At 46.7% G+C, this 27,235-nt stretch overlaps 1 protein-coding gene across 7 annotated transcripts in view; it reads left to right on the forward strand.

Annotated features, from left to right (window-relative positions):
- HIVEP3 (HIVEP zinc finger 3) overlaps positions 1–27,235 on the forward strand; it is a 279,427-nt gene that overhangs the window by 240,477 nt on the left and 11,715 nt on the right. For all 7 annotated transcript variants that reach the window (XM_075437832.1, XM_075437838.1, XM_075437837.1 and 4 more), the window contains 2 exons: positions 11,741–11,916; positions 20,522–20,620. In XM_075437832.1, coding sequence (XP_075293947.1) covers positions 11,741–11,916; positions 20,522–20,620 — 275 coding nt within the window. The remainder of the gene's footprint in view (positions 1–11,740; positions 11,917–20,521; positions 20,621–27,235) is intronic.

A 27,235-nucleotide genomic window follows, 5' to 3' on the forward strand; every position in this document is an offset into this window, starting at 1 on the left:
AGGCTGAGTGTAAAATATGTTTTCTATGTTAAAGATCTTATAAAATTGGCTGCTACGCTGCAGATTTATTGTAAAAGCCAGTACATCACTCTTTTTTTTCCTCCTGCCTGCCAGTAAGTCCAGTGACTGTGGATGGGACCAGTGATCTCTAAAAGCAGAGGAATTACTTGCAGAAGATTAAATAATAATTGGATGAAACAATGTAAATATAATTTTGGACTGAATACTAGAAAAAAATTCCAACCCAGCCTTCTGTTAAGTGTCAGCTGACTTTGGTTCTCAAGTGAAATGATGAAATTCCACTTTTTAATAATTCAAAACAAAGCGATGTTGCAATGGAGAGCATACAGGGGCAGCGGTGATTTTTTTCTGTACCTGTCCCTGCCCCCAAGACGCACTGGTATGTTCCTTTGAGGTGTAAGTTGTAAATGGGATATTTATTCATTTCTAATAGGCTGGAGAACAAGAAGGCTGTTAGCAGATGTGATGACAGAAAAGTCATTTCTGTAACGTAGTCACTGGAGTCAATGCTTACTCACCTTGTCCCGGGGGAGGAATATTAAGCTTTTTTCACCTTGACTCGTGTTAGGTAACTGGGGCCAGTCTGATAACAGCACTCCCGTGTGCTGCATCCTAATGACATGGTGTCCGGCAAAAACTAGACCTGGGTCACAAATGGAGCAGGCAGAGCCCCGCAAGCCCCTCAGACTGGACAGGCACCACGCAGAGAGCTTGAGGAGGAGGCAGCCACGTCTGGGAGACAGGCGACTTCGGGAAGAAATCCTCAGCAATTAAATCTTCTGGATCAGCACATGCATCAGGCCCAGAGGTGTTGGGCATCCTGTGCGTATTCCTGTTGGACCAGGAGGGGACTGAAAGCTAGAGAAAATTCATCCACAAATAGAATAAACTCTGAGTCACGGGAAAGCGTCACTCCAGAAAGCGGATTGTGTGCAATCCAAATGACCAGGTGTCGTGTGTGCCCTAAAAGTGTGTTTTTGTCAAAAAGGCGTGGTTCTTTACACAGGCACAAAGAAATCCACCAACAAAATTCATTTATCTTTGTGCATCTCAGAAGCCAAATCCTCATAATGATAATTTCTCTGAATGTTTGTAACCATACAAAGATAAACTCCAGAGTATATTGGTAGCAGCTTCCAAATAGGGAGAGGGGATAGATCTCGGAGCTAAGGACCATGCAACTGACATCAATCCAGAACAATTTCTTCAGGAATTTGATGATCTGTTTAGGACTAACAAGTGTTAGAGACCCCAACATGCCTCCAGAAATATAGGTACTGCAGGGAGTGCAGCGAGTACTGAGAAACAGAGCAGCAGAGGGAGGCCATTAAAGACAGTTTTTCCTCCTTGAGATGACAAGCAACAGAAGGGCAAGAAGACAGCCTATAATTAAACCAGCAATGGCATCCGGAATCATTCATAACACTTTGGAAAATAGTTGCAAAAAGAACTGTTTTGAGAACAAGAAGTATCTGTGTCAGACAGAGTCACTTAGAGTCAGACGCAGTCATTAATGTCGGATTCTCTGTAAATTGTTTAATCAATTCTGATGGGGCCGGAGGAGGAAGAAGTGGGATTGAGACAGGTCATCTATGGGGATTTCCATGCTAGACTTTCTCTATGAATATTTTATGAATCAGCTGTATGTGTTTGTGGCGGTTGTTTTTTTGATCTGGTGTTGTATTCTATTTCTGTTTGATTTTCAAAAGGCAAAGGTGGTGCTGGAGCAATGCCCTGGGAACATTCCGTGTGCTTTCCCCTGTGGACTGCTGTATCCTGACCTAACCTGCCTGGCTGGGGCTGGGATAACAGCCCAGCCTTCTGCTAGCAGCCGGGCAGTGTTAATTTATTCTAACACGGGGAAACCTTCGGAAACAGGCACGTAGAGGTGGAAGGCAGACGTGATGTTTTGTGACGCTGCCATCATGTCCCTGTCATTACGAAACACTGCAGCAGCTAATTACTTTCTGTTTTCTGCACTGTTGATGCCACTGTGGTGGTGGGATGAGCTGTTTAGGTCGCATGTGCTCTTCAATAACTGTTTGACTTTTGTGTGGCTTCTTCTGAGCATAGGGACCCATGGCCCAATCATTAAATGAGAAGCGAGCGGCTGTGGAGGTTTTTGCATTACCTCTCTGCTCTTGCAATTGCTCTTAATGGAAGCGAAGCCCAGAAGGGACTAATTAGCCTGTGCACACAATCAATATAATTCCACATTTCTTCATGCTTAGGTGACTGAAGCTGACCACCTGGCAGACACGATGCACACACGTTGCACTGAAATACTTTCACCTTCCAGTGGACGTGCTTTCATTTTTTCAGTCTGGTTTCATCTCTGATTGCATTTTGGTAATCAAACCCGGATTTTCAGCTTGTATAAAACAGCATAGTGCTATTTACATTGATTTTTTTCTGAAATAGATGTGTTTTTATAGCGGTTTGTAATGACAATTAAATGATTAAAGCGTAGAGAGGATGAAGTTGTATAACAGCACATACAGCCATAATGAGTGTAACTGTAATTTTAGTTCTAATAGACTAGAAGAGGCCTGATGCCACGACCCTAAATTGAATCAAGCTTTCACTCGAGCGTAACATTTAGAGGAGTAATATAAAACTGCACTGTTTTTACAGTTTTACATCCATACCCAAAGTTTGCTGGTACTGTGCTTGCTCTTGTTGGATTAATCGAAGGAAGTCCCGTGGTCTGTCCTGGACATACCGCAGTGCTCGAGGGCCAGCTCCGGGATCAGGGATCAGGGATGCAGCTGCTGGTAGAGCCATCCGGCTGGTGCAAACCAGCTCACACAGTCACAGATCCTCTTGTCTCTGTGGCCCGCAACACATCTTCAATCAAAACAAGCTCTACTGGCAAAAGGATTTGCTTTTGCTGATGGAGAAATGCCTTTAAAAGTCATTTGCTGGCTTGTGTTTTTATGCTAGTAAAAGCTTCTTGTGTGGATTTGGGTTGTTTATGCATATTTTCTGTATTGCTTTCACTTTGGCTGTCTGTCTACCTCTGGAGACTGCTGTGTGTCTTACAGAGGTGTCAAGATTTTTGTCAGCTCTTCCAGTGAGTTCACAGCAAGAAGCTGTGTCCAGTGAAATGTGCTTTAAAGGCTGAATGTGCAAGAGGTGTTATACTGCTTAAATCCACGCTACTGTTTTCTGTAGGGTAAACCTGCATGAAGACATTGCCCATGTTTTTTCACATTTAGCTTAAATTTTCCATTTCTTGGTTTCACTCTGTAGTTCTTAGGATAACTGTCAGTAATAAAGAAATGCCTCTCCATCCTGACCATCATGTACACCTTTCCAGATCATTAGCCTGTCCCTAGACATTTTATTGGTTATGGTTCAGTACAGTGTTTCACTTTTTGTATGCTTTCCTCCCAAATTTATCTTTGCATCCATCCTCCTCCCACTTTTTTTCCCTTTTTTTTGTTTGCTGGCGTCCTTCAGATTCAGAAATGCAGAAACCTGGACACAGTGTCCCAGATGTGGTCACATCAAGAGAGATCTCCTTTGGCTTGATGTTTCTGTGGGGATGTCCCCACATCCTGGTGGTCTGGCTGCCTTCTCACAGGGCAGTGCTATAGGAAGCCACTCCTGTGGCTTTTTCCAACGATATATGGGCTCTGCCAATGTTCATTTTTTGTAGGCAGGCTGGAGCATCACTGATCTGCTTTTGGAAAATGCCTTGACCACCCATGGTTCTAGCATCCCTTCTGAAGCAGCTGGAAGTCCCACGCAGCCCCAGTGCCACCGAGGTCGTGCTGACAGAGCACACAGGATCACAAGGAGCACACAGTGGGGAGACACCCACTTTATTGTTTCCTGTTCAAAGAAATGTGGAAAATTGCCCTAGGTAAAATCTGAGCTGCGAGGACCCAGCAGAGATATTATGAAAAGCAGAAAGGGTAACAGGCCCGAGCTGTCCTGTGTGATCATTTTTTTGTTGCAGTACCATAGAATCATAGAATCATAGAATCGTAGAATCATAGAAAGTTTTGGGTCAGAAGGGACCCCTAGAGGTCATCTAGTCCAACCCCCTCGCAGCGAGCAGGGACACCGCTAACTAGATCAGGTTGCTCAGAGCCCCGTCCAACCTGGTGTTTAATGTTTCCAGGGATGGGACCTGCACTACCTCTCTGGGCAACCCGTTCCAGTCATCCTCGTCCTATCTGTGCTCAGATCCCCGCAGAGATGAAACAAGCGGGATGCGCTCATTCCTCAAGTTGCCTTCAGAGCTGCTTGCTGAACTGGCGTGCGTTTTGCAGTCGTGATGATCAGCGTTGCTGGCGAGCGGTGGGGACCTTTTACTGTGTGGGACACCAGTGCTGCCGAGGAGTGCTGGTTGCCATGCGAGCAGATGTGCTGTCCTGTGCTGTCCACGTGCTAGTGACTGTGGGAATGGCGTGCCTGTCCTCCCATCAGTGGCTCACCTCACAGCTCTAGCACAGGGGGGGTTTACACACGAGAAACCTGATGGTTCTTTGATCATCACTTCTTTTTCCCTAAACAGACTGGATGATCATAAGCAACATCTTCCCCTTTGAGGTACTGCACTTTGGTGAGGCTAAAGATGTTCCTGTGCAAAGTGCTTTAAACAGCTTCTTTGAAAAAGTAGGATCTGCTTTTGATCAGACTTGAGATAGAAAGAACAATATTCAGTGCTCATAGAACTTCACCTCTTCAGTTGTCTAAGCAAGATTAGTCAATTCTGGTAGATGTCAAAAACAGCGACAGGATGTCATTGACTGGTACCTCTCCTGACGTAGGCAAATGGAGTTTACATCTGCTCATAACGCATTCTTCTTCAATGTTTTCCAATTATTACATAAAGATATTTCCTGATAAGTGACAAATAGTTGGTGCATGCTCTGTACATGGATGGGACATAAATGTGAAATATCAGCAAGTCCAGAACTGCTAACAGAGAGAAGAAGATCACAAAAGGGCATTTGTGAAGAGGTTCCCACTTTATATAGTAGAATTATAATTAAGTCTACAAAAAGGAGTTACCAACCCATGTATTTCCGCTAATATTCATTATGTGGTCATGAGAAGTTTTATAGAGCCTAGGGCCTGGAAAGCAGCTCTGGGTTTGGAACAAAAGTTCCTTTTCTTGGTTTTAGAGATGATCCTCACTGTCATTTCTATGTAAAAAAAAAATACGGGCGAGTTTTAATGCGCTGCCCCAGAGCCACCCGTGACAGAACGTGATCCGGCTCTGAGCTGTAAAGTCCCGTTCCAATGGGGAAGCGTGACAAGCCCTGCTCTTTGGTGCCAGTGCTGGTGGGCTGTCACCCTGCCAAGGCGTTAGCCAGAGCACTTGCAAAAACTGATGGATATCTCCTTGCTCCTGCCCGCCTGACAAGATCCTTCGCTTTTCAGCAGGTCCCCCAAGCCCCGCTGATGTCCTCTCGCAGTGTGACAGGGCTGGGGAGGAACGACAGGGGAAGCCCACAACCATGGGTGTTTACACCATGCCTTTTTCCACACGGGTGGGCTCCGAATCTCACCAGGGTGACTTTCAGAGTCCAGGACACACTTCTGCAGGTCTTAGTCCCAACTGAAAGTGGTCCATGAAGGGAAAGCAGTAAATCCTGCCTTTGGTTTGCTTGAGCTGGTGGGTGCTTTCTCTGCAGAGACCTGAATCACACCTGGGACCTGGCCCTGAAAATCTGAGCAACACTTTTAATTATATCTGTTCAGTTAATGTGGGTAACAGCATAGGTAAATCTGTAAGTTTGCCTTCTTTAAAGTTAGTATCCAGTAACAGTGTGAATGTAGCCCATGACTGCTGGGAAGGAAAGGAAGTTCATCCCAAAATATGGGAAATTCATAGCTGGGTACCAGCTGTGTTTCCTTTGGTAGACTTGCGGTAGCTGGAGAGGATGATGACTCTTAGCCAGTCCAGCTACCCTGGTCTGCATGTGAAGGTATCTCATTTTGCTCCTGTCTCCTCCTTCCTCATCCATTGCTTTACCTACCAGTCCATACTGTCTCTGGACAATCCTTGCTCTGCATAGATGAATCACATTTACCCACATCTTATCCAAATTATAGAAGCCATCAGATGCCACCTTTTCTCAGAGGAGCGTGTGGTTGTTTAGACTTTTCTTCTTTGCTCCATATATAGGAGTGAAATTGGAATGAACACAGAAATTCAGGGATGAGATGTGCTGGTTTTCCATGTGTTTCTTGTTGCTCCTTGTGCGGAAGAGACATAATCAAAGCTGCAGTTTTTCAAATCAGGCACCGAGTGCCTCTGGTTGGCAAGTTTGTTATGGTGTCTCTCTGCCCTTCCATCCTGCAACCACAAGCAGTCGTGGACCTGAAGAGTGTGAGAAAACTGGTCACAGCCGCAGTCCTGAGAAGGAGCTGGGTCTGTAATGTTTTCATCTGCTGTCCACTATCAACCATAAGGGGAAGGGCTCTTGATAGGGCACATCCATCCACCTCCTCTGCGTCGGCAAAGAGCCCTGTGCGCTGGAGACATGGCAGCGCATGGGGGTGGGAGAAGTGGCTGCCTGGCTGCTCTGCTCATGCCAGCAGTGTGTGTTGCTGATTAAGCAAAGATTTAACACCGCTCAGCCTCCATGGGGTTCCCCGCAAATCCAAGCCAGCTATTTATCTTTGGATCGATCATGGTTTGTTATCTGAATTAGCGTCCTCTCGAAAGGAGGGTCCCGTTGCTTCAGGCGCGGTGTTGTACCTGTGGCAGGAGATAGCCGGTGCCCCAATGTTTTACCAAGCAGCAGGAGCCCTAGGTTTGCTGCCCGTGAGGTGGTCAGATTCGACAGTGTAATCCTTCCAGTGTTAAATCTTGTTTGAGCTGCTGATACCTAATTCAAGGGCAAGATGCTGTTTGTAGCAACACCTTCATACCAGGCTGCTTGGCGTAGGTCCGGTCTGGGTGGCAGTGTCTCATCCAGCTCAGACTCTTCTCTTCTGCAGTTGCACTGGAGACCGGCAAGTGCTCTTTGCAAAAGATCCATTACTTCGGACAGGGAAGAGGGGATTTCTGTGCCAGGTCCTCCCATATCTATACCCAGCTCCTCCTCTGTCTTACTCTATCATTCTTTGGAAGTTTGTTGTTTGTCTTGGTGCAAAATCCCTGTCTGGTAAACTGGGATACTAGAAGGTTTTATGATGCCTTTAGAAACCTGGAAATGACATTGTCTCGTCTGGATTTTGTAAAGAAATCCTTCTGTTTGTTCTGCTGTAGCTTGGCTTGAGCTAAGGGAGATTTCATAGGCACTGTCTGGCCTTAAGGACACACCTCCGTGCGTGGTGATCCTTAGCAGAGGCTACAGTCTTGTGGGATCTCCCACCCTGTGTTTCCCTAGGGAGTGGGTAAGCATAGGGGCTTCTGCTGCACGTGCAGTTTCAGAGCGGGCATTGCAGGTGTCACCGTGGAAGAATTGGTCTCATCATCTAGCAGGGAGCAGTTAGAAAGGCAAAAAACTTACTGGTAATCAGTGCCATTGTAATGGTTATGCATTTATCAGCGATCTGGCAAATTTTGCAGGTGGCATACAACATAAATTAGATTAGTTAATACCAAGGCAAGCTGTCAGGAACTTCCAAAGGGTTTAGGCAAACCAGAGGAGGGGGCAGCCCGATGACAGATGAGATGTGCCATCAGTAAAACCGGAAGGCTTACACCGAAGGCAGCAGCCGGAGCTACGCAGTTCCCTTGGCTGTCAGCTCAATGCAGCAGCTCAGGAAAGGGATCAGGTATCCGATTCCTGTTACTGTGTACCCGAAATCCAAAAAACAAACAAGTGAGTTTAACAAATGTCAGAACTGATCAAGGAAATGCTTGTTCAGTCGCTGCAAAAGTAACCAGGAGTGTTCTGTAACATAATACATTATCGAGCTTTCAAATTCTGGAATTTCACACAATCAGGCCGCTTACGTGTGCCTCGCAAAGAAGGTGAGTGCAGGAGCTGTGCTGAGCCTGTGACCACCAAGGTCGTATCAGCAAAGACTTTGCAGGGGAAGGTAAGTTCCTGGCCGTTGCAGAAAGCAGGGGAGAAGGGGTGATTCAGCCCCGCTGTGCCTCACAGAGAAGCAAGAAGTCCCCCAGAAACCTGCTCTCCCTTCCTGCCTGTGAACCACCAAACCTCCTTCCCCCTCTGCGCTCCGAGGTTTTATCATGCGGTTTTCAGCCACGTGAAGATTTTGGATGTGGCTCACAGTGCTGGGGAAAAAGAATAGTGTCTGTGGCTAAAATGGGTAGTCAGATACTTGTGTCAGCGAATACGAAGAACTAAACCTCCTAAAGCCTGCGAAGGAATCAGTGCTTCACAGTGTTACGTTTCAACAAAGTTTAAGGGAAAGAGATGAGAAAAAGCTTTCTCCAGGTTCACATTTTCCCATTGTTGGATTTCTTGGGACTCCTGACAGTGATGGCTTGTTTTAGCACCATCAAGACTCTGATTCTGCCATGGCTGAGCCAGTTCCTCTTGCTCTGGAAAGTGTTTGTAGTGGTTGCACAGAGTTCAACAGATGTGCCTTTGCTGGCAGAACACAGCAAATAACCTTTCACAAATGCATCAAAGAACGGCATTTTTATCTTTTTGTGTGCCTGTTTGAAAGAACTATTTCCTAAATTAGTCTCTGAGCTCATAACGGCCAGTTAGCCTCCTGGGTTTCAGATGAGCTGGGTATTAGATGGGAGCCGTGACACTGCAGGAGGTGCAACTTGCTAACTGCAGGATTAGGAATTCCACAGCGCTCTGGAAGAGAAGCCCAGATTTGCTGACACAAACCCCAACTGTGGATATTAAAGGGATCTGGTTACAGCAAACGTTACTGAGCAGGAAGATCCCTTGTCCAGGGTAAATCTTCACGTGAAGTGAGCTGTCGCTGATTCGTCTTTCTGATGCAAATCATATCAGTGTAGTAGATCCACAGAGAAACCCACGTCATATTGAAGTAATTATCTCCGTAAACATATTAGAGCCTTCACAGTAGACAGATGGCATTTGCAGCAGCCTGCTCTGTGTTATGGCCGTATCAGCTCCCTTGCTTTCTTCTTGTTGTTTTGATTGGTGTTTCTTTAGGTTACCTAGCTTTTTCTGTTTCTCTTCTCTCCCTGTGTGTTTTACACATGATCTCAGGGAGCTGTAGAAAAATATCTATGTGGAAGGATGGCTCAGTCTCACAGAGTGTCAGATAAACTGCCATGTCTAATTTCAGATTAAATCACGTGTTCCATTTTATCCCAGAAAAGCCAGCCCCGATAGCTTTAATGAGGCTGACGGAGGGACTGTTGGACACAAAGAACTTGCTTAGAGATTTCCATGTGAGAGTGTAATTAAGGGTAGTGCAAGTACAGGGCTGATAAAGGAGCAATTTCATTTTTTAAATGGCAAGGTGATTACCAGCTTAAGGACAGAAGAAAAGGAGAGGGAGAAGGAAGCCTCGAATACAAATTTGAACAAAAGAAGAGAAATCAAGATTCCTGGGTTCCTTTTCCTTCTTTTGCTGCTCTAGCGTTAAGTCACTGACTGACTGGAGCAGGGACGTTGGCCATCCCTAACAATTCATATGGGTACCCTGGTATCCGTACAGTTAAATGTAGATAGCTGAACATCCTTCAGTGGGGGCTGGCAGTCAGTGTGTGCTCTTCAGACACCACCTCAGGCCCCTCTGGCCAAAGAACAAGAACCTTGTGATGAAGAGTGTTTAGTGTTGGGGTTTGCTTTTGAGGGGAGCAAGGGGAAAGGCATGGGATAGAGGGCATTGCTGTGGCTTTAGTTCCAGGAGACAGAACATGTGGGAGTATCTGGGCTACCAGATGACCCTGGTTACAGTCTGGAGAACTGCTGATGCTGAAGGGCAGAGATACAAGCTGTTCCCCACATGTAGCTGTTGGACATCAAGACCTGGTTATGCTGTTACTGGTATTTCAGGTTAGATTTGGGCTATCTAGGCACCCGTTTTCCCTCTCTCTTCCCTAGTCTGTCTGAACCTGCATGGAAGATCTGTGACCTCATCACCTTAATGCATGAGGAACTCATCATCTTTTAAGCATCTGCTCACATCTCTCCTATGAAGCAAAGTGGCTCAGCCTGCTTCTTGCAGATAAGACCTTGCAGAGACACCAGGACTTGGAAGGAGAGGAAGCTTTTAGTCCAGAACTCACATCTATCAGGTGGCACCCAGGAAGATTATCCTGAATTTCATGTGTAGTAGATCCCCCAAACACCCACGTGGAACTGAGATTACCTGTGCACTTCCTAAGTAAATGAAACAAAAAGGAGCCAAGGCCATGTGCATTCTGCCTGGGTGGGAGATCAAGGGGTTCATGCATGTGACTTACCTGCTTTTAAATGCATACTGGTGGGTAACTGGGATATATTTTCTTGGATGCATCCTATGCAGACCATCCTCCTATCAGTTCAGGGCTGGATTCATGATGTTTGTGTATTTTTTACTCGGTTTTAAATGATCTTCTTATTTGCGTTATAAATACTTTTAGTTTTTTAAGATTTACTATACCTTCACATATTTAAGTGTTCAAATACCTAGTGCTGCTGTTTCTATTCAGTTTATCTTCAGTCTGGCTGCTGTTTTCTCACCATTCTGGTTTGGAATAGGCTTTATTGGGAAGATACTAAAAGGTGACTGATGGTGTTTTGTGTCTTCGGATACCCTATTAAGATGCTTTAGAAGGTCTGATTTTCAAAGGTGGATGTTCAGAGATTTCTGAAGACTAGACATAATTTGTACTGTATAGAAAAAAATGAATTGTAAGAAGTACCACGCTTCAAAAATTTGGCCTCTTAAAAATCTGAGGGGACCAATTTCGTGTTACCTTATTCTTCTTGTGCTGCAAGTACAGGAAATTACAGACTCCATTTGCTAAACGGCAGGAGGCTAAATGATTTGTCTCACTCTCACAAATATTTTTCAAACCCATATCATGTAGCCTTCCCTATGCAATAATGCATGGACAGAAAATAGATGAATATACAATGTGAAGGAAGTATGACCAATCTCATTCTCTTGGGTAAACCTAAGTCATGATATTGTGCCAAAGATAAAACAGTCTGGAGTCTGTGGTATTTACATTTAGTGTTAGCATAATATACTTTAAAAATTGATGTTTTCTTCTCTTTGTGTCCATTCTGGGTGTCTCATTCTAGCAGGAGTCTGTGCAGGGACCACAACTTGCTGTGTGGCATCACAGTCTTCTCAGATGGCTTTTCCTTTTGTCCCAATGGGTGGGAAAGGTGGTACCACAAGAGGTTTAGCTAGGATGTATTTTCTCAGTAGTTTGCACAGTACAGCAGCAGGCTGTGTGTATTTTAAATCACAGCATAGGCTGAGAGAGAGATGATTCAGGCAGCCAGGCTGGACTGTGTCATATCTTATTCAGACTACTATGAGTGCCTCAGTTTGTGTTTGAGGATGGGGAAGATGAGGACATTTGGGTGACCCTGTGACTTGATCTCAGACTTTGAGTCTGTACAGAGAAGCTGATGAAGGACAGAAAAACATGTTCCAGAAGTGGAAGCAGCCATCTGGGCAAAAGCTTTTGAAGATATTTTTAATTTAGCCTAATTACACAGAGCTAGCAAATGGTAAATGAGACCAGTGGTGTCAATAAAGTGCTGAATTAATCCAGGAAAGTTGTGACTACTTTTGAGGTGGGAATCTTCTTTTTTTTTTTTTTTATCATGACACCTGTTGCTCATAGGTACAAATCAAACGAAGAGTATGTGTATGTGCGAGGCCGTGGAAGAGGGAAGTATGTATGTGAGGAGTGTGGAATTCGCTGCAAGAAACCCAGCATGCTGAAGAAACACATTCGCACGCACACAGACGTCAGGCCATATGTCTGCAAGTACTGTAACTTTGCTTTTAAAACCAAAGGTAAGAGACAGTCAGCTCCTAGCTCATCTGCTTAGCATATTGACTTAAAGCCTTCTTGGGGACGCTGGTGAAGGAGAAGGGAAGGCCTTCCCATGACTGGAAAACCCCAGGAGTTGGAGGGAGGGGGATGAAGGAGTCGTAAATCGGCTGAAATTTTCAGCAGAGGACATGCCCTGTGTTAAGCTGATGCATGTCGCGGTGGAGGGCACCAGCTGCACGTGCCAGGCTGCGGCAGAGCATCCACGCCATCCTGTTTGTGCTTCTTAAAGGGAACGATCCTGAAATACAGCTTCACTGGCAGGGATTTGTAAACAAATCCACCCCAGAAAGAGAGCAGAATCTCCTGGGTGCAGGCAAACATCGCTGACCGAGTACCTGGAGACAGTCTTTGGGTGGCTTTTTGTGCTAGTGCTCTCAAGATCTGTTTGCGCTGCACATTTTCATCCTTTGCAGTTGCATGTAGCTTCGACATTTTCTATACCATATCAGTAGAATGTTTCTCCAAAGTCCTCCATTCCAGGACATCTAGTCATTAATGATCCACAGCCTCACTACCACCAAATATTCTTTGCAAGTGACCTTCATCGTTGCCTCAGTGAGTGTGCGAGTGAACTCTATGAGGAACATGCAAAACCACATGCAAAATAAAGTCTCTGCGAAGAGGCGGTGGGTAAAGTTTTCAACAGTGCCAGAGGTGCCCAGATCCCTTTAACTTCTCCAAAGAGTCTGGCACCGTGGGTTTGACAAGTCTCCGCTCCATCTTTGGTTGCAGCAAGTCTTGCAGTAAAGATGTCGAGTTCAGTTTCTGGATTGTAGATTGACAGAAATATGAAATATTCGTTGTCTGTAGCTCCATCGTTACAAATCTCAGAAGATGGCACAGCTGGGAGAGTGAATTGCTCAAGAGGAGCGTCAGCCCCAAAAAAACAGTGCTACCCAAGGAAGCAGCAGCGTGGGTGTGGGGAGGCAGCACTGGGTGCTTCAGGGACGGTGACACGTGTGCTTACCCAGAAGTGCCGATGGAGGGCATGTCCATGCTCGACAAGTGACCCCGGCGCCGGGTGATTCAGGGTGGGCAGTGCCAGGGGTTGATGGCTTTGCTGGTAAAGCTGGCGGGCGATTTCTGGGTAACGACGTGTTCGTAATCACTAGGGGTATGGGAGCATGGGGAAGTGATACAGAATTTGAGGCCAAATTCTCGTCAGACACATGCAGCAGATCCAAGCAATGGTTCTTTCTCTCCCTCCCAGCCTGGAGCTTTTTCTGATTAATTTTCTTTCTCTTTCACTCTTGCTGTTGTTACTTTGTTCTGAGGTTTTCTTTTGAGAGGTGAATCCATTCAGGGTCTTCCGTCACTTCACCTTGCTTTCCACCATGCTTCTGTTAGGCTTTTTATTCAGGAGGCTACGATCAAACCATCCTTTTCACCATCTCTCTAGTTGCTTTGCTCTTCATCTCCGCTCCCTTGAAGCACACAAACTGTCAGCACTGACTGTGCCGGTTGCACATTGCAGATAGACACTTGCCTCCAAGGGCCTTCCCTTCTCTAGCTCTGCAGAAAACTTGCATGAAGAAGGTAGCACAGAAATGCTTCCTTCAAAAAAACCCCCAGTGATGGGATTTGAATGCAAAATTCTCCATTTGCCTTTGGATGCATGATGGGGCAGAACTTCCCCGGCTCAGTGATTTCAGGGCAAGTGTTTGCATGATGGTGGCTTGGAATTGCATGAAGATGGCTCTTTGCTGGAAGGGGGTGACAGCCAGAGCTCTGGCTGTGTCCTGTGGGCATGCTTATCCTTCACATCACAGTGCAGCACTTGGATAAAAGCTGTTTGCTTTGTTGATGGAGACACAAGGACCTGTGGAAGAGTTATTGGAGAGTAAGAAAAAGATCAGCCATGTGTGTTGAGAAGATCAACAGTTAAGGTCCAGTTGCAGAATCATTGCTGTTGGTGATGGATCGTGAACTGGAGGTCTGGGAGGTTTGCAGAGCAGCTTATTTTGCAGACATCTAGCATAAGATTGTTTGTGCCCTGATTCATTAGGATCCTCCTTCCTGGTGTGCGATTTTGCAACCACAGTTACTTGCAGAATGGAGAAGCTGGAGCTCTCGCTACTGGACTGCACTTGCAAAAATATAAGCAGAGCTGAAGCTCTTTTAGAAGTCAGCCTTCCAAAGTTAAAAGTAGCCTGCAGCGTAAACTCAAGGGGGATGTCTGTGGAGCTGTCTTCATTTTGGCTGTGGTAGATCTCTCCAGCATGACCTAATGCTCTAAACTCTCAAGTAGGCTGGAAGCAGTTAAAATTTTTATTATTATTATTCTTTTTAATGAGGATCTTTATCTGGTTAAAATGTACCTCTCCCCTATGCCCCCTCCCCCCCCAAATCTCTATCTGTATTCCAAGAACTTTTGCAAAAGAGATTTAAATATTTTCCCCTTTTCACTAATTATGCTGTTTGTCTGCTTTTTGAGCATTTCTGTCAGTGTAAGAGAAACTATTTCTTCGGGTTACAGAACTGCAGAGAAATTTTTTTTTTTCTTATTTCAAAGCAAATCAATGAGATTTTTGTGTGCTCACTTGGCTGATGGAAACACCAGTCTTGGAAATTTGGTTTGCAAAGATTTATTTGGTTTTACATTCCTGGACCAGATAGGAACATGCCTCTTGAATGAGGTGTCTCTACCTCCACTGTAGCAGAACTCTCCAAAGAGGTTTGTTACCGTGGCCTCCAAGAGGTTGTTTAAAAGAAGTTAAGCAGCTTCTTCATTGTTTTCTTACCAGGAAGGAAATGAAGAAATAGTTGCAGTCTAACAATTTTCCCTTTCAGGAAGGTCAGGGAGAGCTTCTCCCTTGACCACCTTCCCAGAGGGAACAAAGAAGCAGCCAGCCTTCCCTTGTCACTCAGCTCCAGACCCTCGAGGGAAGCCCAGTCCCCTTCTTCGCTCCTTCTCTTGGGTGACCTGGGGATGTGGGTCAGTGTTGGCACATTAATTCTCCTCCTGTGCAGACATTATCCCTTTCCACAGCTATTTTCTGTTCTTGTTCAGACTCATATCAGACTCTCACGTCCTGATTGCTCAAGATTTCTTAAAATTTCTGGACGAAGTGTATGGAGCAGCTCGCTGTGTCAATGACACTGCCTTTGCTTGGAGGTCAGAAAGGGACAAGGAGTTTCATATTAATTTAAAAATGCTTGTGTAAAGGACATCAGTGCCTGTTGGCTGAAGATATCCATTTGACAGTCTGGTCCACTCACAGTTTCCAGACACCAGACTTCTTCATGTCCTCAGCCATAGTCTTCTTTAATAAATTAGTTTGCAGTTCCTTAAATCAGCATATGACAGGCACTGAGGTTATTGAACATGTTAATATATTAAATGCATTACCCCCTCGGCCCTTAAAGGCAAGATTATGGCTGCACAGTTTATTATTATTACTGCTCTAGCAGACTCAGCGCTCTGCTAAGCCTCCTCTGGAAACTACCGAGCAGGTCCAACTGGCGGAAAGCTCTGAAAGAATTAACTGCTGTTATAGCAGGGCAGATTGATATACAGAGCTGCAAAATGTCCCTGCACCCTGCGTGTGCTGGGGCCTCTCCTTAGCAGCTGGGAAGAGGGAAAGGGTCTGAGCATCCCCGTGGAGCTGCTGCTGGGAGGAGGCTTTGGTCCCCCCACTCCTTGGGATGTCACAGACCTCCGAAGGGAGGAGGACTGAGTTATCCTCAGGAATCTGCTGCCTGCTGCCTTACGGAATGTGGCGTGAGCCATGTTGCTGGGAACAGAAAATGACCTGGTGGTCCAGACAAGAGACGAAACACTGTGAGCAAAAGGGCTCTTTAACTGACCAGGGAAAGGTGGGGAAAAAAAAAAGAGGAATGAGGGCTGGAAGTCAAAGACTGGCAAATTCAAGTGAAATATTAGCTGTTATTTTTTTAAACAGTGCAGCTATTAAGTCTCAGCACAACCCTCAATGGGAAATATGCTAATTCTCTGTATTTGGAAATCTGCAAATCCAGCCTGGGTACCTTTCTGGAAGATTAGTTTTTGGCTAACGCAAGCTGATAGGCTTGATCCAGAAGATGGCTAGTATTTTATAGCCTGTATCAAATACAGGCAGGCAGGCTTGACGTTCAAATTCTCTTCTTTAATCTTTAAGTCAAGAAGTATAAAAGTTTAAACCAAAATTTTTAAAAATTGAAATATTTTGCCCAATGAATTATGTAAATTAAAGCTTTCTTTCTCATAGAGTCTCACTTGGGGACATTCTCTCCATGCCGAGACCTAAATCAAGGCCGACGCATTATTGAAGTCACACGTAAAACCTATTTCAAGGGTTTATCTGGGATGAAGAATATTGGCCGGTGGCTGGTTCTCTGTGCCTGAGTGCATCTCACAGAAAAATGGAAGTCTCCTAGTAGTAAAGTAGCTGTTGCTCTCCTTGCATATTATTTTAAAAGAGGAATAGGAAAATACTGAAGTCCTGGAAAGCTGTGGATGTTTGTATCACAATGTCACTTTGGATGCTGAGATCATGCAGTTGGTCATTTGTTGGAGTTTTTTTGCTGTTGTTGTTAAATTGTTCACATTTAATGGGAGAAATAGAAAGCATGGTGTTTGTCCAGTACAGACAGGATAATTTTTCCAGGAAGCTTAATGTTTCTGTTCCCTACTTTTTGCTTTAAGTCTGACACCTTTAAAATATGATAATGGATAGTCTGAAAAATTAATTTCCCTCTTTAAATTTAACTGGAAAATCACTTATTGTCCCTATTAAGCTGCTTTAAGTGCTTCTGGAACACTAGAGTTTTAGCTTTCTCAAAACAACACAAGCATTTAAGCTGCTTTAAGTCCGGAATAAGACCTTGCAGCATCAGAAAAGCTTAAGCAGCCGGTAATAGATAGTTACAAGCATGCGTAATGAGAGAGCTGTGCTGATACCGTGTGTGCTCCTCCAGTGCATCGATAGTTGGGGTGGGGTCACAATTTCCACTGTTTCCTGAATTTATTTAAATAAAGCCAGTTTATTTAAAATCTGGGAACTTTTTCATAAACAGTCCTTAAGCAGGACCACTTACCTGCTTAGGATTCAATACAACTGTTCTGCTGTTTAAATCCAGCTTCCCTGCCTGCTAATTTCTCTCTTGCTCCTTCCAATATCCATTTTTTCACTGTTTCCAAGGAGGCAACGCTATGTGGGTTTTTTTTTTTTCTTCCTTGTAGGATTCATATCCAGCTTTTACTTAGGCAAAGTGGTGTTGATTTTACTGGAAAATTGCCAAAAGACTTTGGCAATCATTTAATCCTGCCAGCATTAATTAAGGGTCTAAAATCACAAACCATAAGAAGAACCCTGATAAGATAAACATCATTGTCCTTCGAATTGCTCCCAAGGTGATAACTCAGCTTCTCAGCTGGTGTAAATAAGCCTTGAGCCCTTAACTTTCTTGAAATGATGCAAACTTAGGTCAGATGGGATTCCAGCCACGGAGTCTCTCTTCCCTGAAAGGACAGCAGCATCCCTGTTTTGTTGGAATTTCTTCTTGGTGTGCGCGCGGGGTGCTGTGCATGGAGAGGCCGTGCACCGCGGGGTTTGCACCAACAGCTTTGCAGGCTGATCTTCATCATCACCTGTGAGTATTGCCTTATCTAACCGAGTGAGGATGAAGGAAGATGGAAAGCAAAGCAGAAAAAAGCAGAAGGGGAAAGAAAACAACACTTGCTGTGAATTGGTCCTTTGCTATTTTGCGTAAGCTCTTTTGTACCGGGGTTTTTGGTGTTGCCTCTGCAGTGCCTTCCCACTCATGCTGGTGCAGGCAGCCTGGGTGGGGAAGGAAGAGGAGAAGCCATGGCATTGCCTTGCAGAAGGACAGTTGCCTTCAGTGGAAGAAAATAAAAAAGGAAGTGATGCTAATGGCTTCTGGCAGAGCTTGTCAACCCGAATCGTTGCTCAGGATGGGGCTGAGTCAAAGCGGAGGTGCCATGGAGTGCTGGGCAGAGAGCTGCAGGCTGCAGAAGCAACCAGCTGGGCTCCCCGTGTCTGCGCAGATCCTGCAGCAGCACAGGGGAGAGTGTCTGTTCGCTGTGAACAGCACTGGAGCGAAGGCAGCAGGCAGCACGTGTGTGTAGAACCAGCCTTTGGACATCTGGAGTGGCCAAGGCGGCTGCTGTACGCTTCTGCGGAGCAGAGCCCTTCCCTCGAGTACAGGGCGGCTGCAGTCTTGCCCCAAAAATACTGCGTTCAACAGCCTCGCCCCGAGTAATTAATGTTATACACTCCTGGTTTAGCCAAAGAGAGATGCATGTAGCACAGTGAATTTAGGAGCTTCTTTTGGGGACGTGGTAGCACCAAAATGCCTGGTGGACCTCCCCTCCCCGCTCTTCCCACTACGGGGATCACAGCTGAATCCCCGAGGTGACACAGACCGTAGTTTAACCAGCAACCCCCGGCTCGCACCAGGCATTTACTTGGGCTTATTTTCTGTGTTGATCATCAACGGAGGGAATCCAGTTAGGGATTTTGCTGTGGTAACTGAGCAAAGATGGGTCATTTTTGCCAGCCAACATGTGATGTGCTGTGATGGACAGGCAGCAACAGCAGGGTGTGATTTCAACAGATTGAGTCAGTTTGTCTTTTTGCTGGTTAAGTCCAAAATTAAATTCCAGTTCTATGAGGCCACAATTTGGACTCGTTGGATAATTTCTGGTGAAACAGTTTTTTTACTTTAAAACAATGGTGATTCACTGGAACCAGAGGTGTCCATGAGAGCATGCTCTTGTCTGACTGGGTGTCTTTGGGTCCACAACAAAACTCCTGGTCCAAAGTGGAGAAAGGGAGGCATGATTCAGAGCAAGGACCTGAGCCAAGCCGGCCTCATCCTCATACTTGAGTGTCCTAACCATGGGGCTAAGGGTATTTAGTCGTGAAGTTTAAAAATAATAAATCTCTCTTACTGGAGCTGCTTTGTTGCATTTAAATTATTAAATATCCTATGAATCCACATCCTAGATGGGTGCCAGATACACAAGGATATATAGTCAGCCTTTGTCTCTCTTGGTCTTTCCCGTTGGAGCTATTCCATTTTGTATAAAATGGGCTAAATAAATAATTCATGGGCTAAGGAGAAGCTAACTTGGTAGCTGGATGGTTATGGCACTCTTCTGAGATGTGAGGGCATCACGGGTAATTCTGTGCTCCAATGAATAGTTGCTTATTTATTTATACTGTCCGGAGCAGCGGGAAGAGAGGTTGATAGAGGGCCTCTATACTCCCATCCAGCTCAGGGACCGGGGGACCCTGTGGGTTGCAGGATACCAGCTGAGGGACCTCGGTCCTCAGAAGTTTATAATAAAGTGTGAGAGTTCATTTTTTCCTCAATTTTTTTTTTTTTTGGTGAGAAAAACAAGCCTCGTGCCCAGCACTAGACTGAAGTGTTAGCAAACAGGAAGGCTGGTGGCACATCTTATGGCTGCAGTGAGTTGGGAGTGCTCAGCCAGCTCCTGGGCTGTGCTGAGAAATTAAACAGCCCTTGGTGGGGCTTCAGCAAGGGCCCAGGTTTCTTCTCACCATCAGCTCAGCTCATAAAGAGGTGTGGGAGAGGAAAGGGAAAAATGTGACTTTTTTGCTTTATTTCTCCAACCCTTTATTTTTATCTCTGTTCCACGTATCTACCTTTTCCCCCTCAACAAATGTTCCCCTTTGTTCAGTGTTTCCCTTGGATATAAGTAGGGTTAATAACTATCTAATTAACCTGCCTGTAATTTGGGAGTTAGGATTAAGAGCGGTTCCCTGGGAGGCTGGCATGCCCACAAGTTATCCCATCACACTGTCTCAGAGCAGTAACCAATGCCCCACATCCCGGACTCTCCCTTGCAGGGGCTGCTCTTTCCATCCTGGCCCCGAGGAAGCCTCGTTAACGCTCGTCAGGTTTTCTCAGCGCTGACAGACCCTGATGTGCAGGGCTGCAGAGGGTGTCCATGACTCCTCCTGCTCCAGGGAGCTGAGAACTTTTGCCTGGCGCTTTGGTACCTACCAGAGCATCTGATCCATGCTGCTGGGGGAAGAGGGTGATTGTAGGGTTTTTCACTGTTGCTGGCATCTCAAGAACTCGTTTTGGTAGTACCTATCTGCCCTGTGGTGCTCAGGAGCTCCTCAGTGCCAGGCAGGTGACCCTGTGTGCTGGGATCAGGTGGGAGCTGATGCTAGATTGAGATGTGTTTCTCTTCCCTGCTTTCCTACCATTTTAGTTTGCTGCACGATCACAGCTGAAAGCAATCCAGGACTTTTCTTCCCCCCCAACCCCAGATGTGTACCCTAACTGTTTTTTCAGGTTGCACAAATGCCTGGAAGGTCACACAGCCCTCCCAGCACCTCCTCTTCCACCCCAGTGCAACAGCAGAGGAACGAAAGTGAGGGCTTAGCCTCGTGTCACAGGATATTTGCGATGGAGAGTGGTTTGGGGAGAGTCAGAGGCCTCCTTTGTCTGGTTCGGAGCCAAATTATTAACTTGTCACTGCTGAGCATGCAAAATAAAAAAAAAAAAAAAAAAAGAAAAGAAGGAAAAAAGACCCACATTGACCAAAATATGTGTTCTGCTTCTTTTCAGGGAATCTGACTAAACATATGAAGTCAAAGGCCCACAGCAAAAAATGTCAGGAGATGGGCGTGTTGGTATCTTCACTGGTGGATCTGGAAGCCGAAGAAGGTAAAATCCTTTAATATTGTAAACCTACTATTGCTGCTAAGAGAGGGTGGTGTCCATTCAGGCAGGAGATGTGCTCTGCAGATCATCCTTTTGAAGACGTGGAACAGTTTTGTTCACCTCAGGCTCCTTCCAGCACCCAAGAGGGGATTTCTGCTTGCATGGGGTGGGTTACGGGGCCATCGTGGGAGGCTGCGTCCATGGGACCGTCTGTGAGCCCGTGTCTCCCTGCTTGGGGCTGTGTGTGTTTGTCTGAAGTATTTTGGCTGGCTGCAGACAGACACAAGAGTAAAGAGACAGGTAGGGAGCATCCTGCGTTTGGCCCAGTGCTCTGCATGTGGGCTGTATAATAAATAGTGGATCCATGATGTGAGAAGGTGCACCTTGGTATTTCAGGGTATCTCTAGCAGGGGGTTCAGGAGCTCTGGAAGAGCCCAGGTCTCTCCTGGCTGTAGAGGGAGTCTCCAAAGCAGCAAAGAGACTCCCCAGGATGCATCGCATGAAGCTGTGAATACCCACTTTGCTGCTGCAAGCACTGCCTGGTGGATGCAGGAGAAAAATCGGCCCTGGCAGCCCTAGCTGGGATCTGGCAGAGTATTTTACTGGAGCTGAAGTGCTGAGCAGGAGCGTGGGGGTGAACCTTCCGTGCGTGGCCTGTCCAGGCTGTGGTGGTGGTCTTGCAGGGGAATGCACTCCTGCAGTACAGGACTATTAATGATTCGGGGGATACCTTCCTCCTGAAAGGGGATCCGGAGAAGGGCTTTTCCATCAGGATCACCTTCTAGGGACCTGCCCATCTTACTGTGTTTAACTGATCCCAGGAGACTCCAAATTTCCGGTGCAAACCTGGGCTGTGTCTGGAGGGACTGGTGCGTGCATGAGCTGCTCCCACCTCTTCAGGCAGACCCAGCCTGGATCCAGCACCACTGCTGAAGACCTCAGCATACCAGGATGGGGTGTGAGCAGCATGGGGGCAGCTGCTTCCCTCATCCCTCGCTCTCACGGGTCTTTTGCGTGTGTAGGATGAAGGTGAATCATCCAGGTCAGTAGTGATCTGGAAGATTTCTCGGTAGGGAAAGAGCCAGCAAAACTAAAATAACATGGCACTTTGACATTTGACGGCATTATTCTGGGTGCTTTAGAAGAAGCTACATTTACCCTGACTCACCTTCTTCTTTCTTTCACCTATTTATGCACAAGCACACACACACAGAGTCTGTCCAAGGCTCTGTAAGTTCAGGAGTCTGCCTGTTCTTTGAGTAGGACACATGACTCTCTTATTTAGTAATTTCCGCCTGAGTTTATGGTATCTGCAGCTGAATTTCCCTGAAGTCATCCCGAGAAGCAGATCTCCTCCTGGGAGGCTGGGCAGCATCAGGCAGGAGCGTGGTGACCATAAGCACTCCTGTCTCCATCGGAAATGTTGAGGGAAAGGTGAGGAAGATCTCCAAGCTGGGAGATGAAGGGACATGGGGAAGTCTCGTATATACTTAGCTGTTTGAGCTAGAAAAAGATATTTTACTCAAATTATTGGAGGCTGCGCTTCAACAGCTGTGAAGGGTTAGGTTATGAGTCTCCAGGGAACAGTTAAATGTTTTTATGATTGTTATTCTGTTTCCTTTAGCAAGACCCTGAGTATTTGGGTCTGGAGCCACAATGCAGAGACGATGGGAAAGAAGCCGTAGGGCTAGCAGATCTCAAGTCCTCGTGAAATTTTGGATCATCTGCATTTGCATTCAGCGGGTCATTTGCTTTTATAGAAACCGCTGCACATAGCAGCTATAGAGGGAGGAGAGGCTCTGGGAGCACAGGTCTGTCTCTGTCACAGTATGTTTATTCCTGGATAAAGCACGTAGTGCCACAGAGCAGGGTGGTGTTTTCTGTTTGCGTTGCATTGCAGGCTGGGCATGGCACCAGTGACCCTTCCTGGCTGCCACCTCAGGAATCCCAGTATGAAAGCAGCGCTTGTGGCTGGCTGTAGCATGTTTTTGTCCCGATTTCCTGTTTCACCCTCCTGTCTGGCCCCGAACAATTTTGATTCACCTGTCCCGGGGATTCATTCTGCCACAGCCTGCAAGGGTTTGTTGACAATGGGTTAAAATGAACTTCATAAAGCACATGGCGCCACGGTTATTTTTATAAAGTGAACATTGGCTGAGCAACTTCTGGAGACGGTGCTGCACGCCAGGGAATGTTAACTCGGCAGGAACAACAAACAGCGCTTATCACCCCGGTCCCCTGCTGAGGTCAAGTCCATCAGAGGCTTTTACTGGGAAAGGGGCTGGTTCCCGGGACGTGGGCAGTGTCACACGCTTTCTGCTTTGTAGGTAATTAGAAATCACCGACTGTGTTTCCCTCCGAGCCGGTGGTGGGAATGGGATTCGCTCTGTTGCAGGCTGCAGCCCGTCGTGCCGCAGAGGGACCTCACGGTGCAGGTGGTTCGCGGGGCCAGGGATGCTGTGCCCCCCCGGACAGCCCTGGCCACCGGGACCCTCTGAGGTGCTTTAATTCTCAGCTTTTGGATATCGAAGCTCAGAAATGCTGTCTCCCACAGTGTGCTGTGTGCTAGGAATATCTCCACACTGGTTAATTGAACAGTGCTGGGGACATTTTCAGGCACTGTCATGCCATTGTCTCAACTTAAACTGCAGGAGCAGTCAACAAGACATCTGTGGTTCAGGCCACCTACTACATTTCCAAAAAAATACCAAGCACAGAATTAGCATGCCCCATGAGTGTTCCCAAGGGGGAGATTCGATGTGGCCATCCTGTTTTGGAGGCATGGAAGTGCGGATGCAGAGAAATCTGCTGGGGCTGCAGGGCTTGTGTCACTGTCCTGGGGTGAATGTAGCCTGGAGGCCTGGTGCAACTGCCCTTGACTTGAGCAGACCAGGTCTCAACTTGACAGCAGAGAACCTGTAGGAGCTATCTGAGAAGTCCCACGGTTAACCAGTCCCAACCCCCCAATGATGTCCCAGTGCAGCAGTACCGTGCCGTTTCAGGCTTGGGTTCTGGTTCAGGTCAGGTGAAGTCACCTGGGCGGTCAGGGGACGGGGACATGGGAGAAAGAAAGAGCCCTATGGCATTACCAGACACCCGTGTCCCCTTTCACAGTGCCTGCCCTGCCCTGTACAGGGATGGACAAAGGGCTCTCCCAGGCCACGCAGAATAAACATCTAACCAAGGCTAAGGATATCTGACCCGGCCGACAGTGTGCTGCTCTGCCTCAGGGGATGGCTTTCTTCTGTTTAAATCTGCTCGAACTCTTGGCTTTTTTCCAGCTCTTCAGAGTGACATTTCGGTCAGGCAGAGACACGCTGTACTTGGCCGTGGCCTTTCCAAAGGAGACCATAGCCAAAAGAAAACCTTGTCGGGGATGTTGCAGTAGGCATCCCAAGGGAAAAGTGTTGGCGTGGTGTGAGCAACGGGAGGCTGCTCCCGTGTGGGATTGCTGGAGAACTCCTTCAGCCTGGGAACTCAAATTAATTGATTAGCTGGTGATCTCCAAAAATCTCTCCCTGCTGTTATACCACCCATCGGTGATGCTTCTGCAGACCAAAGCTAGATAGGGAAAGAGGAAAATGGCTCCTGAAATGTTGGTGTCATGACTCTGAACAGAACAACTGTTATTTTAAACCTTTCCATTATAATCAATTAGAACTAGCGAATCATATTAATTGAGTGTCACTTTTGAAAACCTGCAAATCAGAAGTCCTATTTATGTTACATATAATTGCAGGCTTCTGAGGACAGAACAGCAAGGGCTCGCTTCACCAGTCCAGGGGAATGCTTTCGCTCGTGATTTCCTGCAGTCAGTCATCCCTGGGCTCGTACAGGGTTAATAGCAGGGCACTCAGCAGCGTAGTGTGAAAGCTGGTCCAGGCTGGAAGGTGACTGGCAGGTGACGCGGCCGAGCTGGTCTCAGCCTTTGGCCTCACGGAAAGAACAGGTCTCAATGAAAGCCTGAGGAAGGTCTGCCTTGCCTTGCTGGCTCAGCTGGGAGAGCACTCCGTGGAAAGGATAGGACTTTTTTTTGGCCGTCATTAATCAATGGTCCGTGACTGCTTGTGGCTGAGCATGTGGTGGTTGGACACCCGCAAAGCCCAGCAAAGGAGGGCCCTGCCTGGACTGCAGAGGACAAGAACCCACGAGCTTCCAGAAGGGACTCCTCTCCCCTTGCTGCTGCTGGCTGCGCGGCTGCGCGCCGGAATGTGTGGTGCTGCCTGGACTTCAGTGCGTTATGCAACCAAGCCGTGTAATTTTAGAATTACAAAAAATATACAGTTCCCATCTCCTCCCACGGATGAGGACCATTTGTGTTTGTGTATATGGGGCAGGCTGCCGGGAAGGAATGCAGAAAGGTGACAGTGGGAAGGTGTGGTATCGCAGGAGGTTTCGTTACTTTCCTTCCAGCTTCTTTTTCACCTGGTTAAAGCTAACACTGGACTTCTGCTGAAATTTCATATGTTCTGCCTCACGAGTAAGGAGGCCCATTGCTCACAAATGCTAAATAAACCAGCCACAAAGATGGTCAGAAAACTGTATTTAGTACTGTAATGGTTGGGGCTGTTTAGATGGATGAGAAAATAATGTAAAAATGATGGAAAGATGTGTGAGAAATCAGGGACCACAGCTGTATTGTGCGTAACTTGTTCTCAGAGCAGTGGATTACCAAGAGCCTTCCCCTGTGTAACCACAGAGTGTCTTCTCTCTTCTTTGCAAAGAGGCTCAGAACAGAGCCTAGCAAGGTCTATTTTAATTAAAATTAAAAAAAAAAAAAAGATTATTATTTCTATGTGACACAAACAGGAAGATTGCCATGCTTTCCTTTGGGAGTGGGTGGGGAGCGAGCAACGGTTCCTAAAACTCCCTGGATTAGGTTAAACTAGAGTTATATTTCACTCGATAGTTTTTACTTCTATTTACGGAGCAGGAGAAAGTAAGGGGTGTTACTATAAAAGGAAATTGGAGTATAATTCTTCACCCCTGTGTTGGTTTTGCTTGGTGTGATTGCACCAGGTTGGTAGAATAGCCTTAGAATAACACACGTGCAATGAAGTGCAGCCCTCAGACTAAGCCATCGACAGGGCACATTTTCACTAGCACGCTCTCTCCTTCCTTCCTGCATCTCTCCCTCCCCCTCTGTCTTCTCCTGACTTGCCCTTTCTCTGCCCATTAGCTCAGCAAAATGCATTTCAGCTGCAAGAAGCCAGGGCTCATGTCTGCGCTCCCTTTCTGCCTGCGGGAAGTGTGTTGGGAGGCCAAAGCAAACTCCCTTTGGGCTGTCCCAGGGCTGACAGAAATGTTTCCCTCAGTGACAAATGCAGACAGCTCCTCAGTGCGGAGCTGCCTTCACGTTTCCCTCACTCCATACTTGTGACCTTGTTCTCTGTCCTGGCTGGTGCCTGTCCGTTGTGAGACTGAAGCCAAAAAAGGAGACCACACAGCACAAGGCTCTCCGAGCCGCACCGTGGAGGGTGAGGCTCTCGCTGCCTGTATATCCCGAAGCCCACAGATGTCAAACCCCGAAACCAGAGTCGGGGACCAGCACATAGCTCTAACAGTGAAATGCATTCCTTTTCCAAGCAGGAAATATGCACAGTTCACCCTACAGCTGGGAGGACTGGTCATTTGGAATAATATTTGTTCTGAACGCAGTTCCTTTGGGAGTTTGCAAACAACCCAACACTGGATGCTGCGTCCAGCAAACACCATCACTGTAGAAGCATTTCACAGTGCAAGTCAGCCTCTTGGTGGAGAGCTGCTGACTTGGGCTCAGTGCTGTGTGACTTCTGCAGTAGGTCTCGCTTTGTGGACTAGTTGGCAAATACTTTTGAAATGGGGTGGAGAGCAAATTAAATGCACTTCAGGCTGACTCTTGGATGGATAATCAGCCATGGTAAAATACACGTCTTGTTTCACTGGTAATCCCAAACACTTCATGAGCATTTGCTAGGGAGGCCCTGTTATTCAAAGCAAACAAAAATAGACTTTATATCCATAGATCATAGTGACTTCTCACTGTGTGGCCATGTCCTCTTCTGAAAACCACCCTGCCTGCTGTAGGCAGGTGTGGTCCAACCTCAGCGTTAGCTCCATTTAATTTCCCCTCCGGCTCATCCTGTTGACAGATGGCAGCTCTAAATGGAAAACCATTTCAGCGTTCAGCAGAGGAGAAACTGTCCTAGGCTGAACTGGTGGGGAAAAGAGGCCAGCAGTGCTGCGATTTCTTACTCGCCTTCACACAGGTGTCCAAGCAGCACCCAGGTGCTCCCCTTCTGAATCTGCTGACCAAGTGTGTCCCAGCAGCTCTGCACCCATCGTCTTGGTACAACCAGATTTTGAGAGTCACAGAATCACAGGATGGCAGGGGTTGGCAGGGACCTCTGTGGGTCACCCGATCCAACCCCCTGCCGAAGCAGGATCACCCAGAGCAGGCTGCACAGCACCACGTCCAGGCAGGGCTTGAATATCTTGAATGATACGCAAATTCATGAAGTGTTCCATATTTTCCATATTTAAAAAAAGAAAACATGACCCAAGAAACCAAAAACAAACTACGAGGATGATGAGGGGACGGGAGCATCCGTCCTGTGAAGAAAGGCTGAGGGAGCTGGG

Source organism: Opisthocomus hoazin, chromosome 17, assembly GCF_030867145.1.
Source record: "Opisthocomus hoazin isolate bOpiHoa1 chromosome 17, bOpiHoa1.hap1, whole genome shotgun sequence".
Classification (NCBI taxonomy): Eukaryota; Metazoa; Chordata; class Aves; order Opisthocomiformes; family Opisthocomidae; genus Opisthocomus; species Opisthocomus hoazin.